The following is a 16847-nucleotide window of genomic DNA, read 5'->3' as shown; positions in this document are numbered from 1 at the left end:
AGTCATTTAGTACTTGCTAAAGCTTTAGCAAGTACTAAATGACTGTGTAGTACCAAATGTGCAGCCAGGGGCATGTGTAGACGTGATCTACCTTTTAGATACTTGGTTCGCAGAACAATCCGAAAGCTGGAGTTTAGCACTGAGGCATCCTGTACAATGGATGGGCAGTCAGGTGCCTCAAAAAGATGATCTGAAGGCTCAGCCATCTTGGTTGGCCACTAGGAAACACTAATCTTAAGAGCATCTGAACTGTCCCTTTCTGGAGCTTAGCTGACTCACAGCTGCAGAGAGGTGTCTCCTGCGGTTCGAAAGCCTGTGGGTCAGCGCCTGCATCTGTTCTTTGAGAAGACTGACCAGGGTTCACTGAAGGGGTCGGAAGCAGCTAAGGGATGGTATAACCCAGCGGTTTCAGCCTGTCATCTGTGGACCCCTGGAGATCCATAGACCATGTCTAAGGTGTCTGCAAAAAAATGACCGATCAATCAAAAGTATGTGAATACCTACAATCACAATTCAAAGGGGTCTGCACTTCCATGCAAAATGTTTTAGGGTCTGCAAATGAAAAAAGGATGAAAACCATGGGTATAACCCACATCTTCCACTTCCTGGACAACTGCTTTAACCACTAGGATCTTCCATGTTTGAAATGGCTACAACTGCTTTTTGTAAGGGGCCTGATCCTGTCAGGATGCTAGGTATACTGTGAAGGCCTCCCAGAGGCTTCCAGTACTACTACCCTAGTTTCTGGATCCCAGGTTAAGCGGGAGCTGTGCGCTCAGGGTTCTGCATGTGTGGAGAAGCTGAAAAATCAGACACGTGGGGAGCTTTCAAACGGGAAAGTGTGTTGTGAGTTCAGGTATCTCCAGGTTTAGACAGCGGCTGAGCAGGTTTGGAGATGGCAGTTTTGGATCTCTGGACTGCTAGATCCTGTTTGCAGCCCTTTTCTTTGGATTCGTTTGTTGGTACCTTTTCTAGTTAATTTTTCGTACACTCACTTTTTGCTAGAACTGGGCTATCCAACTTCGGAGCAGGCAGGGGCCATATACCGCATGGCCTGCATGTGGTGGGAGCTGCACAGGTTCCCTGTATGCGCACTCCTCCTGTCATGGGAGCAGGATCATTTTATTCCCCCCCAACCCTGCCACCACCACCGCGGTCATGCAGGTGATTCCCCCTGCTGCACAAACCTCTCCTGTCCCACTGCCACCGAAGTGCAGGCAATTGCCACCCCGCTGCTGCCACTGCTGTGCAGGTGGTTTTGCCTCCCTTGCCCCCAGCCACTGACAAGCGTCCCCTCCTGGCGCCGTTGTGTCCTGCTGAGCTGCCCGACCCCAGAGCCCCTGCCTGTGGCTGTGGTGAGAGCAATGAAGGTAGCGGCAGCCAGGCCGGACGGAGCCCAGGGCTGCACGCCACTCCTTCGCCGGCTGCCAGGTGGGCTCTGTTAAGTCTTTCGAATTGGCGAATCCACGGTGGGCGCTGCCTCCACGCAGTGTTAGAGCGTCTCGTGGTCGAGTGGAAGGAGCTGCTGCTCCTAGATGCGCGAGATGTCCTGGTGCCAGATGTGCCCACTGATCCCAACCACAGCCCCAGACGGACGCCTTTTGGTCTGGGGGCTGAGGTGGGAGCCCAGGGACGGGCCTGTCTTTGGATGCGTTTGCTGGCATCTTTTCTAGTTCATCTTTGTACGCGCTGCTCCGCTGCACCACGATGCTTCTGCGAACCCGACAGCTCCCAGCAGCGGCCCTGCGCGGGGAAGGTCAGAACACCCGCCGCAGCCGCGTCCCGCGTCCCGCCGCAGAGTCTACAACGCTGACAGCGCCGGATTCGAGTGAGCCCCGCCCCCGCCCCGCCCCGCCCCGATCACGTGACACGCGAGGTCCCGTCCCCCGCCGTTCCGAACCCGGACCGACACGTCACTGCTCACCTCTCAACCAAACTCCGCACTTTTGAGACTCCTTCCCCCCACTTAAATTTTCACCAATCGGAGGCTACCGCAGGCACCTAAGTCCCACCCACGGCTGGATGAGGGGCAGGCCCTGTAGCCATTGAGGGCAGGGCTGGCTGTTCGCATCGCCGCGCCGGCAGAGGGCCACCGGCCTGGGCCAATGGAGTGTGCTGAGGGGCGGGGCGGCAGCAGGGGTGGGTGCGCGGAGCGGATGGCTGAGGGAGCGGGGCCGAGAGCGGCTGCCAGGTGAGGGCGGCGGGGCCCGCGGGGGCTCGGGCCTCCTGCCCTGCAGCGGCGCGGGCCGGGGCGACCACGGGGGCTCCGCTCGGCGCTGCGGAGACCCGGCGCAGCGGGGGCCCGGGGTGGTGTCGGTCCCGGCCCGGCGCTGGGAGCAGGGGCGGGGCCCCTGGGAGTGGCGCTGCGCGGGGCCGGGCGGGCGGGCGCGGGGCTCCGGGCCGGTTGCTGTCTGCCGCCTCCGGGCGCGCGGAGCGATGGTCTGTCTCCGGACGCGGGCGCCGCGTGTCAAGCCCGGGCTGAGGCCGGGGTCGTGCCGCGTGTGGCTGCGGCACAAGCTGTGACGCGAGTTGTATGTCGGTGGAAGAGCCCCGGGCCCGTCCGGCCTGGGCCCGCCGCACGACTCGCCTCGCTGGGTGTCGGCCGTGCGGGCGGGCGGGACGCTGTCTGAGCCCTGAACATCGGCCCCGTGGCGAACTGCGGGGGAAACCCGGTCCTTGCTTAGAGACATGGCAACAAAACCAGCCGCGCGTCCCCCAAGTGGCAGGAGTCTCCGGCTCCCTTTTCACTTCCCACTCTCCCATGTCACAAAGCTGTTGGTGGTTTGTTTGCCCATAAACTTCAGCAGATGATGTCGACTTGGAGTGGGTCGACGCGCTGGTCCGCGCTAGGAAACTCCTGAGTTTCTAGTCAAGGTTATAGAGTAAAACAGAGCTGTCCAACTTGTGGGCCGCTTGCAGCCCAGGTGCCCCCCAGGCTCCTCCCCCAGGGCATGGGCAGCCCAGGCCCCTCCCACCCTGCTCCCTCCCCCTCCAGCCATGTGCCCGGCACAGGCCCTTTGGCTGCTTCCCCTGTCACAGAAACTGCAGGGGTCCCAGAGCCCCTGCCTATGCCCCTGCCCCTGCCTCGCCTTACCCTGCCTGTTGGAGCAGCGGCAGGAAGCGGAAGCTGGAGGAGGGACAGGGCACCCTGGCAGTAGGAGCACTAGGAGCAGCAGCAAGCCTGCAGGGTTATGTTAACCCCCCCTGACCCCGCCATGAGTCCTGCAGCCCACCTGTTAGACAGCCTTGATGTAAAACATCCTTTCTGGTGACCCTTATACATCCCAGGGAAGAAAAAGGGTATGAACTCACTGCGCGTGTTGTGGGTTCTTCATGTATTCTTTGCCAGTCCCATTGAAAGCTCAGGAAGAGTTTCATGCCAGGGAGTGCTTGAGGCATATTTTTTTTTACTAGTAAATACTTGTATAGAATATATATTTACATGGTACTTTATGCGCAGAAAAACAGACACATCCTTTGCCCCCAAAGAACTTGTGGTCTAAGGCAAGGGAAACAAACACAAGACTAGACTCAGGACAGTTGATCAGATGAGGGGATTATGGATAATGAGGGATTGGTTGAGTATTAAAGATGAATTTGGAGAGAGTGTGAGAGGAGATGCCTGCTTAGCTGAGAATGGGGCAGAGGTCTCAGGCCTGAGTCAAGCATGGTAGAAAGCAGGAGCCTGATCTGCCAGGGAGAGGAAGGGAAAGGGATCTAAAGTGGTCTGTGCTAAGTAAGAAGTTTGAATCAGATTTTGTAAGAGACGGGCACCAATGAAAGCTTTCAGAGGGGGTAACACACAGAGCAAAGAGAAAGGAAGACTGGCGTTGTGGACAGCCCGTATATGGCAGAAATGGAGGGCATTGCGATATGGTAGTGTCCCAGTCTTTGGTATTCCTATTTAATTGTACACTTACTTCTTGAATTAGTGGGGTTCTGAAGGGAATCAGAAATGCTGCTTTTGGGTACAAATTATCTTGCTCCTGGCTTGTCTTCTGTTCTCTTTTAGGTATTTATGCATTGTCCATTGCTGCCTTTGATGTGAAAATGACCAAGTTAGGGTTTCTTCGCCTGTCCTATGAGAAACAGGACACGCTGCTTAAACTCCTCATCCTGTCTATGGCAGCTGTGCTGTGTAAGTCTGAGCCACAAATTCAACTATGCATATGCTCTAAAGAATCCCTGAATGCTGCTAGCCCACCAGAATATTCTGCACTTGTTAGGATAGTGCAGCTCTAAATTATGTTTAGAATAGCATTTAGAGAAAAAACTTAATGCCTTTAATACATGGAACTTTGATAAATAACATCTCACTATCTCCGCCCCACAGTCAGTGACCGACTCCCTCCCCAGTCATTCCCAGCCAAGAAACTAAATACAGTTTAGCTGGGGGCATCCTGCATTTCCACAGACTTTAAGCCAGTGGTCTCCAAACTTTTTAAGTACCAGATCACTTTGTCAATTAAAGTGCAACCCAGGATCTACCATGCACCACCACCCCCAACCCTTCTTCCCCTTTCCCACCCTGCACAGCAGTTCAGTCTGTGGCAGAGGAAAGGGCAGGAGGGGCAGATGGAGTCCCCTTCAGTGAGGGAGGCAGTGGGGCAGCGGCAGGGGGTGCTCCAGCTGGGTCGGGTGGTCCAGGCACACAGGGGAGCTCCCAATGCTTCACGCATCCTGGCAGAGGCCCAGGGGGGCATGTTTCCCCCCCCCAGTCTGTGTGCAGGGTGGAGGCAGCTGCTGTTGTGTACTGGGCTTTGCACGCCAAGCCCTGCTGCAGCTGCCCCAGGAGCGGCGTGACACCATGTGCATCCTGCCACCAGGCGGGCAGGGGATGCAGCTCAGCCCAGCAGCGCAATGCACAGGGCGTTGCATCACTCCTGGAGCAGCTGCAGCTCTGTATCTCAGTCTGGGGGGGCCGAGTGCATATTCGCACACATAGGCTCAGCCCTCCCAGGCTGAGATCGACTGTCAGAGGCTCCACAATCAACCAGTCGATTGGGATGGACTGGTTGGTGACTACTGCTTTAAGCTATCATCTTATAAAGAAACTGAGTTGGATATAGTTTCCTTTGCTGTGTAAATACTTTGCATTGATTCTTTCTTCTGCCTGTGTATTGCAGCTTTCTCCACTAGACTCTTCTCTGTTCTAAGATTTGAAAGTGTCATCCATGAATTTGATCCGTAAGTATTCCCCTGAGTGTTACAGGCCTTTTTCTTATATAGAATTCTGAGGTCACTCTGCTTTTAGGTTTACGTTGCCCTTCTGCAGTGTTATGTTTCGGATGCTGGGAAAACTTCCTGGCATTGAAGGTGGGGGATTCAGCATATACCCTTCATTAAATGTCTTTGGAAGCACTCACTTCCCAGAATCCAGCAGTTCCTGCAGGCACATGGTGCTGATTTAGATGGGATTAAACTAAATGGGTAGTTCTGACTTCTGTGGCTGTCAGCAGGAGTTATCTAAACCTGAAGGGAATGGACAAAGGACCCTCCAAAATACAATAAAATACCATAGATAATAAAGCTCTAAGTCTTGAAAGTGTGACACTCAGGGCACTGAGTTCCTATTGGTTAATTTACGAGGCTCTGATGATTACCTTCAAGGATTACCTATAAAACCAGTTGGTGGCAGCACACATGCCCTGAGGGAGTGGTGGGGAGGGCTACCACAGCAGAGGTTTGGAGCAGTTCAGAGAAACTGGAATAAAGAAATAAGGACTCTTATGACATGTTTACTGCAGGGTTGGGAGTCAGCCTGGATGCTGCTGGTGATTCTTTCTGGCTTTGCTATTTCTATGGTGTCCTAATAAAAATAAGCTGTAACTTTATAGTCAGTTTTCAACAGCCTGGATACACGGGGATTGGAGCTGCTTTATTCCTTTTTTCAGAAAATGTATTGACAGCTTTTCAGCCATAAGCATCTAACTTTGTGTCATTAGCTTAAAATCTGAATCAAAGTAAAGAAATGGCCAGTGCTCCTTGTGTCTAATGCTTGGTGCATTTGCACATGAATCGATTAAGGCTTTTATCCTGACAGAATGCAGCTTAGCACTCAAGCTTGCACTCATCTGCCAAAGCTGGCACTGTTTCTTAATATGCTCATTAGTTAAAGGCTGAGTAGCAGTAAACAGTCAGCATTTCCCATGTTCAGACTGCAGAGATGCTCAACAAATCTTGTTATCACAGGTATTTTAACTACCGCACAACACGGTTTCTGGCAGAAGAAGGCTTCTACAAATTTCATAACTGGTTTGATGACAGAGCCTGGTACCCTTTGGGCAGGATCATTGGTGGAACCATATACCCAGGTAAACCGGGGGGGGTGGGGATTGTGGGTGGTACAGAGATTCTGTAATTGTCTCAATTCTTGAGATTTATTTCTTAATCTGGTAAATCCTTTTCTCTAGCCCTGTGAACTTTGTGGCAGAACAATTACAAAATGGAAGACGCATCTAATTTAACTCAGTCTCATGTAATGCATGGTGTTCATACTAGCTGCATGGCTGACAGTCCTGAAGAAATAATAGAGAATAAACAAATAGATTAATAATGTAGTAACCAACTGAGCTAGTGTCTGATAGACTTTGGTATTTCACGTACTTTTTGCTGAGTGGAGCATAAGCATTCTTCATCAAGGACAAGGTAGAGGCAGACGTGTTCCAGTCTCCAGTTGGATTCTGAACAGTAATAGGCAGATACTCTTTGTTGTACATGCATCATAGTGCCTGTGTCCCTTTCAGTGCTGGTATTGGATATTAAGCAGTTCCAGTTATCTGTTAAACTCCACACTAGGTGAGCTTTCCTTTGTGTTCTCTTTGGTAATGGCAGAGAGGCAGTTAGTTGTGTTAATCTGAAGTCAGGCAGGACAGAGTGGCACATAGAATCATAGAAAATTAGGGTTGGAAGAGATCTCAGGAGGTCATGTAATCCAACCCCCTGCTCAAAGCAGGACCAGCCCCAACTAGATCATGCCAGCCAAAGCTTTGCCCAGCTGGGTTTTGAAAACCTCCAAGGATGGAGTTTCCACCACCTCTCTGCGTAACCTGTTCCAGTATTTTACTACCCTCCTAGTGAGAAATTTCTTCCTAATATCTAACCTAAACTTCCCTTGCTACAACTTGAGACCATTGCTCCATTATAGACTAAAGCTTTTGTCTTTCTAAATGAGTTAAGATTTAAGTTGCCACCCTTGCCTACTTTCTACCTGGAAGTGGTGAAATGAAAATCTATGAGTTAATACCTGATCTGGGCTTTCATAATTCCAAGTAAGCCCCAAGGTTCACTTAATTGAATTACATTTTTTTCCATTAGGATTGCCGAGTGCTCCAGTTAGTGCTTCAGTTTCTACAGAGTGAGACCCCAGTGTAGAGCTGCTGTCTGGTTCATTTGAGGCCAGGGAGAATGTACATCTAAGTTATCCTCTGTATGGAGCCAAATTGAGATGGGGGCTTCTAAAGGGGCTACACTAGTTTGACTGTTGTCCCTTTAAAACTAACTAGCATCCTCTTGGCTCAGGGAAGTTTCATAGATGTTCCTTTTTTCCCCTTCTCCCCATCAAAGCTTTGATCTCTGGAAGCTTTTGGGTGTCCCTGAGACCAGCAGACATTAGGTGGGGCAGTGTAAGTAACTTGTTAAATTTCAGTAACAAGTGAAAAATTTGGTTAAATGATTTAATTTGACGGTTTCTCTCTAAACTTATTTACAGTGCTTAAGTTGTCCATTTTTTTTTAAATGTCTTGACTGTGTGCTGTTCTTAATGAAATATAGCAAACATGTTGGTAGCAAATCAGTAATCCCTCCCTAACATAATCTCTCTGCCACAGGTTTAATGATCACATCAGCAGCAATTTACCATGTTCTACACTTCTTCCATGTTACCATTGACATCCGAAATGTCTGCGTTTTCCTGGCTCCCCTTTTCTCTTCCTTCACCACCATAGTAACTTATCACCTCACCAAAGAGCTCAAGGTAAAGAGTAAATCTGAACACAGAGGGTAGATTTGGTGACTTTTTAGGAACCAGGTGCTATACTTGTTGCTTTCTGGTATACATGTATTTCAGAACACGAGTGCCAAGTTGCGACTTAGAGCTGGCCAAAACATAGAAATTGTTTCACAGAAGACCTTGAAGTTTGTTTTCTTATTTTACAAATCAAGCAGTACTTTGTTCTATTAATATGTTCAATCTGAATAAAATGTCTCTGGTTTGTAACAAGATAGTTTTATACTTCAGCAAGAAAATTAGTCCTTTGTTGTAATTAGGATATTGAAAACAGGTGCTCCAATTGAAAATTTTTTCCAAGCTAATTCAAAGGTATTGATTATTGGCGTGAAGTATAATGGCCTGATTATGTACAAGAAGTCAGGGTAAGTGACCTGGGTGGTCCATTCTGGCCTCAAGACTCCTGTGAAACTGTCAGCTCATGCACTGCTGTTAATATGTTAGAAGATAATATAAATAAAACTATGAAAGTGAAGAAGTCACTGTTTTGACAGCAGTTCAGTCTTCAGGTTTTTTCCAGTCAGATATTTTAATAACACTTGTCTCTGATGTCATGGGGGAAAAAAACACTTAGAAACTTTTCCTCAGAATGTCGCTGATGAAAATCTCAGTAGAGCTGACTAATATTTTTCTATTTTTTCTTCTCCAACATGTCTGCTAGTTCATGTATTGATTTGTTTGTTTGTTTACAAGTCAGATTAATCCGGCAGTTTGGTGTCTTTATTTGACCGTAATTTCAGAATGTTTTTGTTAAATCTGTGTATTTTGGGATGGGCTTCTAACTGACTTCCACCAGAAAACCCTGCTCTTCTAATTTGCTCTGCAGTGATCTCTGAATGTGTGGTCCTGGGGTAGCCAGTCAGATAGCAACTGTGAGATCATGTCGAGATTAAAAAGTAGCAGCACTCCCCAGTTGTTGTGGATAGGGTTTGTGACTGTTGCATTATTTTGAGCCTACATACCCTGTTATTGGCCTGGGTTTCCAGCTGAGCTTGCTTTCCTTGCCCATTATGTGTATAGTGGAGAATGGGGCCAAGGGGAGCTAGCCCTAATGATGCCTCAGCTTGGCCTAAAGTTGAGGATCAAATGATTTGCATGGCTTGTAATCACAGCGCGATGTGTTTGAGCCAGTGCCAGGTCACCTTGACCTGCACAAGCTATTATGCTTTTGGTCTCGAGTGTCTAGCTTTTATTTTCCCATCAAAGTTGCTTTGCAAAGTGATGCAAAGAAATGAGGGGCAAAGTCTTTCATGTTACTTGTTTGGCTTATTCAAATGTTTGTTGGTTTAGAGAGAGTGGCCCTGGTGTCAGAGCTCAGACTGTTGCACTGGCTAGAGAAGAATCGTTGGCCAGCCTAATGTTCCTTCCCTGGTTCCGTGGCAGCCAGCCAGCTCCTTTAAGGACTTTCTGCCTCTCTTCAGCATCTTGCATACGTAATGAAGGCAGCATCAGGAGCCTAGTTAAATGCAGCCATCATTCTGAACTTGAGCATGTCATATTCAGAAGCTTGTTCTCTAGGCTGTGTTTCAGGTCATTGTGGGGCAGAAGCGTTTAGTTGTCACTCTACACCCAGTACACAGAAGTTTCATTTCTTGTTCCCCTGAAACTGAAGGCAGATCTCTGATAGCAACTAGAGGGAGAAGAATATGAGGAATTCTCCCCAGGGCCCCTGAAGCTGAGAATTATTCTCTGCCATGCAGAGGTTCTTCCTTGTATTAATTGTGTTGTATTTGTCTGAAAAATCTCTCTTAAGACTGATGTGGTCTATTTTTCCTTCTGACTGTGTGTGCTTCCCAGGATGCAGGGGCAGGACTTCTTGCTGCTGCCATGATTGCTGTGGTGCCTGGTTACATCTCTCGTTCTGTTGCCGGCTCTTATGATAATGAAGGTGAGGTTTGCAGGATTCCTTAAATGGGATTTTTGTAGATGGATGGCAGCCCTTAAAGAGCCACTCTGTGCTGAAAAGGGCCTAGCAAATGAAGTAGGAACGCCATTCCCAGTGATTTGCAAGCAGATAAATACCAATCAGCAAATAAAAACCACGCTGCTTGGAAATGGCCCCTCTTCTGCCCAGCCAGCATGTTTTATTATCCGGCTGAGATGGTAGATCTGTCTCTGAAGAGACCTTTTGTTTCTCTCTTTTGCATAGTTATGTCATATTGCATATTCAAACCATTTACGTTTCAATTTGGTTGGTTATAAGGTAACCATATGAGACAAAAAGGGATTTTGGCAGTTCCACAGCCTGTACTTAGGATTTGCAACTCCCCCAGGTCTGCTTGTGCTTGTACCTAGCATCTGGTAACGGTTCTGCAGTTGGGATAGAGACAATTTTGTCTAGAATAGAATAGAATAAAACTTGGTCTTTTGTAGCTATATTAGCCGTTGAGGGGCTACCAGGGGTCAACATGTTAAGCAAAGTTAGCAGATGAGTCATGGAGATGCACTGATGGCAGATACATAGAGTAAGAAAAAAACATTAACACTAATTTAAACTTGGTAAGATTGACATGTGGGGTCAAAGGTTTTTTGAGGTCCAGGGCTGTATAAAAAGTGACATGTTATCAGCCCAAATAGTTATTTTAGCACAGTTGAGGCAGTGGAACATAGCAGTAGCAGTTTGTAGCTGCTTATAAAATGTATCTTGGTTATTTTGTTTTAATCTTTTTGAGAACTTAAGAGTGGTACATGTTGCTTATTTGTCATTGGTTTGACACAAGCTAATCCTAGGCTTTTAGGAAGTAATATATTAGTTTGGAAAGAACAAAGCATTTGAAACTAGGAACACCATCATTAATTTGGCTCTTCTGGATTGCTTTTTCCTGGGGCATATCCCATAAACTGCTGGTGCCTCGGTTCCCTACCTGTAAAATGAAGGTAGCTACCTTTTAATGGTTCTTTGCAAACATTAATTTTCATAACAGCTCCTTGTGAGATGAGAAGAATACTGTTAAGAAGCATCATTTCCTGTAAATATCCATTAATGTGTCTCATTTGATCTGACTGTAGAGTTGCAGAATTTTATTTTATTTTTTTGGACTGATCTCGTTAACTGTAGCACACATACACACTTGGGCAGTCTCAACAGCAAGACCATTTCAATTAAGAAGGTGTGTGCTTTGACAAAAATGACACTTACCAGCTGATATAGTATTAACAAAGCATACTTAACCCCACCCACTGGTGCCCCATGAGTCTACTTTATAGTGCCTGTAGAGCTATAGGAGCTACACAGTTTTAGTAACTGTCCATTTCTAAATATGTATGTGGAAGAACGTTCTCTAAAAGTATTGTGGTAAAAAATGAATCTTTAGTGGTAGGACAACTCTTATGAAAATCCCATGCACTGGATGCCATCTCTGCTTTAGACAGGATTGTTGAGCTGTTTTTTTCCTTGTAATTCAGTATTTCCTATTAGGAGTTTGTCCTATCTGTGCAAAAATGTTATTTGACATTTCATAGGAAATATCCTCATAGTCTGTCCAGTCTGATCTCTCTGTGTTCCTTAGGTATTGCCATATTCTGCATGCTGTTAACCTATTACATGTGGATCAAAGCAGTGAAGACTGGCTCCATTTACTGGGCAGCCATGTGTGCCCTTGCCTATTTCTACATGGTAAGTGTCTATATTTTCCTAATGTCTTGGCTTCTTTGTCCCCACATAGCAGGATTTGGTTTGTTTTTGTTTTGTTTTGTTTCATTAAAATCCAGAGGCCCTCTCGGATGACATTTTGTGACCCTTTGACTTTTAGCTTTCTGTACCTAAAATGATGAGGAAAAGGATGACAAGGACATTGTTAAAAATGGGTTGTAAATTATAGCAAGCGTTAAACAGTATAAGGCTATCTGAATGGCAGGAAGAGAGGTTGAATGGAGCCAAATATGATCAGTGTTCCGTTCAACTTCCATGAATACTGTAACAGATTAGCTGCTAATCGCTTCCAGCGTTATGTCATACTGTTTGTGTAGTAAACGTCAGCTGTGGCCATGTTCATAATAAAAAAGCTAGTGCAAAATCCGTATCAAAAGCTTTTGTCTGTTTTCCTGTAAATTCAGTGCTGAAGAGCTCATTTAATCTTGTAGATTAAAGGCAGTTCCAAGTGTTAATTGGAAGAAGAGAAGTTGTTTGGAATTGGGACAGCCCCATGATACATTCTCTTCCTTCTGTTGGAGAATGATAAATAAAAAAGTAAGGGTGCACTGAGAGAGATTTTTGGGGCCAATACCAGTAGCCGATTTTTAAGAGGCGTATTGGCAAATACCGATCCAATTTCTGATACCAGCCCGGCAGCTTGAAGAGCTGTATGCAGCTGGTTACTCTGGTGTGGTGGAAGGGGAGGGGGAAGAGAAGGGGTGTGGAGGGGGAGCAGATCAGAGCCCCTGCAGTGAGGGAGGAGTGGGGCTGGGGCAAGTGCTGCCCAGCCGGGGCAAGATGGAGCCATGGCTAGTCTGGGGGGTGCAGGGTGAGGGGTGTGGGGGCTGCTGTCACTGTGCACCGCTCACCTGGGAGCCACTGGTCTGGCAGCTCGTCTGGCACACGCCTGTTCATCCAGCAGGGCATGGAGGGGCGGGGCATGTGCCCCTGGATCTGTGCAGGACGGGGTGCCCTGGGGCTGCGATCTTCCCGGCGGGGCAGGGCTGCGCTCGGGGCAGGTGGCAGCAGCACTGGGATGGGGGTGGGAATTGGGGGGGCTACGGCAAATTTTGCAGTGGCTGCAGCCCCCCCAGTCCCCCTGTCCCAGTGTTGCTGCCACCTGCACCGAGCCCAGCCCTGCCTCACTGGGAAGAGCTTGGTGCAGCCCTGGTCCAATGCAGATCTGGGGGCACATGTCTCCCCTGTCCCCACCCAGTGCCCTACCGGATGAGCAGTGGGAGCAGTGGTGGGAGCCGCTGGATGAGCAGGCAAGTCATTGACTAGGCCAGACAAGTCTCCAGACCAGTGGCTCCTGGATGAGCAGCACGTAGTGGAGGGAACCACCTCGCTCCCTGCACCACTTGAGACAAGCTGCAGCTCCATCCCATGCCTGCCCTGCCCTGGATGGGCAGCCTCAGCCCCACTCCTCCTTCACCGCGGGGGTCTTGATCTGCTCCCCCACACCCCTTCCCTTCTTCCTCTCCCCTCCTTTTCTACCACACCAGACTTTCCAGGTGCACTCAGCTTTCCAAGCTGCCCAGCTGTGCTCCTTGCCACCTACATGCTACGCTGAGGCTGCACCCATGCATGGCCATTTATTGGCCAAATTATTGACCATAGCAGGCCAATTTCTGATGCAGACAATTTTCTTTTTATCAGTTTTAATCTGATATTGGACTGATGTATCAGTGCACCTCTAATAAAAAGACAACAGTAATGTTTGCTGCAGACCTACTGAAAGAAATGGTTATCTAGCTGTACCTAAAGCCAAAGAAAGACTTTAGCTCTCCATTGTTTGAAGCCAGCAGAGAAGTCTGCTGAATGTTCAGAGTGCTGCTGCTGAGCTAGCAAAGAGAACTAGCATCAAAATGAGAACTGTAGGTGGGTGAAAGTAGCTGGAAAAAAGTTCTTAGCAAGCTTTTGGGCACAAGGTTTCAGGCACAGCCACCCTTCTTCAGGCATAGGGAGTCTCTGCTGTTCTGAGACTCTAAGAAACTTACCCTGCTCCACTGGGAAGAGCTTGGCACAGCCCCGGTCTATGAAAGAAACTGCAGTTTTTACTTGCTTTGAATTTCACTTTATTAGTTCTACCTAAAATGGGACTTTTCCTATGTATTTGTATTGGGGCAGGATGCTTCAGTTATTGCTTGCATCACATTTACCACTGTTTCTATAAGAGGGATAGTAACTCCTCTTCCTTAGAGTACTTGGGTCTGTTTTTCCTTTCACGGAAGAGTGAGGGGTTTGTTTCTAAAACACTGGCTCCTCTTCATCTTGCTCTGATGATAAACCTGTTCTTTTCCTCCTTTTGGTCAGGTTTCCTCCTGGGGTGGTTACGTATTCCTGATCAACCTGATCCCTCTACATGTCCTTGTGCTGATGCTGACAGGACGCTTTTCCCACAGGATCTATGTCGCCTACTGTACGGTGTATTGCCTAGGGACCATCCTGTCTATGCAAATATCCTTTGTTGGCTTCCAGGTAAGAGAACCAAGTGAAGCAGTAGGAAAGATCATGACTTAGTGGTTAGAGCAGGAGAACTACAGTTGACTGACTTTTTATGAGCTCTGCCACTAATTTGCTTGTGAATTTAGTGGAGATGCTTTGCTTCTCTGTTCCTTTGTATCTTATTTGTAACAGGGATGATGAAACTTTGTAAAGCTTTTTAAATCACGTAAAAATCCACTATTACGCATGTGGTCTGGATCTCTTATTTTTTTCTGGATTGTTTTGTATTAAGAAGACAACAGTGCCAAATAAGTGAAGGCAGACAGCTTGGTCCAGGGAGAGTTGTTTTCTAGTTCTATTTCTGTTACGTTCATTCACTTTGTGATCTTAAGTGTGTCACTTGCATCCAGTTTTTTAAAGGATTTTTAAAGATTTTTAAATGTATTCAGGTGCCTAAATTACTTTGAAATCAACCACCTCTTCAAAACAAGTTATAATTGGAAAAGGAATTAGTATGATGAGCAGAGTTTCTGGGTTTTCTGTTTGCTGTGAAAAAACATGGATTTTCTCCTTTAAAGGTTAGCAGAGTTTCAGCCTGCAAGGGGCTGTTTGAGGCTGGGGGGAATGGGAGGAGGACAACCACAGGCAGGGGCTGTCATGTGCATATGCACCTGCACACATGCATGTGGCAGCCAGGCAGTGTGGTGGAGAGCATCTCCCTGCAGGTAAGTCTATGCAAGGGGATGACATGGGTCATGCATCCAGGCGGGGGCCCTTAGAGGGGAACATGCCCCACCAGATTTGTGCACCCACAGTGGGCATGAGGTGCTGTGGTCTATCTAGACTGGCATGGACAGGAGCTGCCTTCATGGCCCAGTGGGCAGGACAGTGAGACTCGTTGCTGCCGGGACACACATGCCAGCCAAACCGCCAGCAGCCTGAGGAGTAATGGACTGGGGGGAGGGGATAGGGGTGTGCTGCTCTTGCCTCCTCCCACCACCATGGCTTGGCCACCAGCACTGCCACTCCACTTAGGCTGTGGCTCTACCTTAGCGGGGAGGTGGGGTGGGGGCAGCACAAACAGCCGGAGGGTAGCGGTGGTGGCAGCAGCAGCCAGGCCATGTTGGCAGGGTAGAGCCACAGCCCAACATGTGAGCGGCTGGCAGCAGGAAGAGGTGAGGGCAGTGCAACCGCCTCCCCCGGTCCATTTCTCCTTATGCTGCTGGCAGTGTGGCTTGTGCAGAGGTCCTGGTGATGGTGGAAAAGTCTCGCTGCCCTATTCCATTGTACCACAGTAGGTCTGGTCCGCTGGACCATAGAGACAGCTCCTGCCTGTGCTGGTTCAGCTAGGCTGCAGTCCTGCACCCCACTGTGGGCACACAAATCTAGGGGGGGGCATGAGCCTCCGCCATCCCATGACCTCCCTCAATGCATCACTTATGGTCAGGAACACCCCCCCCCCCCCCCCCCCGGCACTCCCATGCCCTGCCTCATACACACGTGGAGGGCTGGGGGCAAGTGGTAGCGGGTCAGGAGTGGGGGGCAGCAGCAGAGCTGGGGGAATGGGGGAGCTGTGGGTTGGGAGTGAGGGGTACTTGCAGGGCCAGGGGACTGTGGGTTGGGAATGAGGGGCACTGGGAAGGCTGTGGGGGCTAGGAGGCTGTGGGTCAGGAGTGAGGGCACCAGTATATCGGGGCTGTTCAGCACCACAAAGCAGCAGAGGGATAGCCACAGCTGGACCTGCATCCTGGAGAGCAAATGGAGCAGGGGAGCTCTCATTTTTCATGATAAAACTAAATCAAATGCCAAAATACAGGTATTTAGAATTTATTTTATTATAATGTTTGAAGCACCGGTAGGCTTCCAAATTGTAAGTATATCAATAAAACATTGTGTTCAACTGATACTTGTATATGTAGTGACATTTTGTGTTAATCATGGAAAAACACGGAATTTGGGGTTTTAATCAGAGAATTTTGGATTTTTTTAAACAGAGAAAACCAGGATTCCCAATGATAAGAGCTTCCACTGTGGCTCCTGAATTTAATTGATGCTGGGGATTCCTAAGAGCCTTAATGTTCAATTCATTTTTGCAAGAAAGTGACTCATCCCACCTATGTGTTGTGTCTTCTGTGCCAAGGGGAAGGCACCTGGGATTCCCATGAGTGTGCTGCTGGAGGATAAATTGAAATACACAGTGAATCTGACACAGAGTGGCCGCTGCCCTCCATATCTGATTCCACCTTCTCTTCTTTCAGCCTGTTCTGTCATCTGAGCACATGGCTGCTCTTGGGGTCTTTGGCTTGTGTCAGATCCATGCCTTTGTGGACTACCTGCGCAGCAAGTTGAACCCTCAGCAGTTTGAAATTCTCTTCAGGAGTGTGATCTCCCTGGTTGGATTTGTTCTTCTTACAATAGGAGCTGTGCTGATGTTGACAGGTATATTGAGATCTGTGTTAAAAGCTGCATTCTTGATGATTATAAATCGCATCTAATTTCCAGTTTGCTTTCATTGCCTTTGTTTTGGAGAGCGACCATATGATCAAATATAATTCAGCTTTGAATGAGCAAAAGAAAAATTGCATTTTTTATATTTTACAAACCTGCATGGAGAATGTGTCTGCTTTGAGAACAGCACTTAAATAATCATCTCTTCCACTGGCAACTGAATATTTTTGATGAACAATCAAAGTAAAACCATAAAAATGGGATAAAGAACTCTTTCTGTTCCTTTTGAGGGTTGAGAACTGCACTTTT

General features: G+C 48.0%; 1 protein-coding gene across 1 annotated transcript in view; it reads left to right on the top strand.

The window, feature by feature from the left end:
* The first annotated feature begins 2107 nt into the window (after positions 1-2107).
* Positions 2108-16847, top strand: part of STT3A (STT3 oligosaccharyltransferase complex catalytic subunit A) — a 30639-nt gene continuing 15899 nt past the window's right edge. Inside the window, exons 1-9 of the mRNA XM_006267372.4 lie at positions 2108-2191; positions 4013-4138; positions 5127-5187; positions 6193-6314; positions 7830-7975; positions 9806-9896; positions 11518-11624; positions 13959-14123; positions 16349-16529. Of these exons, the coding sequence (XP_006267434.2) occupies positions 4051-4138; positions 5127-5187; positions 6193-6314; positions 7830-7975; positions 9806-9896; positions 11518-11624; positions 13959-14123; positions 16349-16529 (961 nt within the window). The 5' untranslated portion in view covers positions 2108-2191; positions 4013-4050. The remainder of the gene's footprint in view (positions 2192-4012; positions 4139-5126; positions 5188-6192; positions 6315-7829; positions 7976-9805; positions 9897-11517; positions 11625-13958; positions 14124-16348; positions 16530-16847) is intronic.

This window comes from Alligator mississippiensis, chromosome 16, assembly GCF_030867095.1.
Source record: "Alligator mississippiensis isolate rAllMis1 chromosome 16, rAllMis1, whole genome shotgun sequence".
Classification (NCBI taxonomy): Eukaryota; Metazoa; Chordata; order Crocodylia; family Alligatoridae; genus Alligator; species Alligator mississippiensis.
Note: the sequence above shows the minus strand (reverse complement) of the source record. Positions and strands in the feature narration are given on the sequence as shown.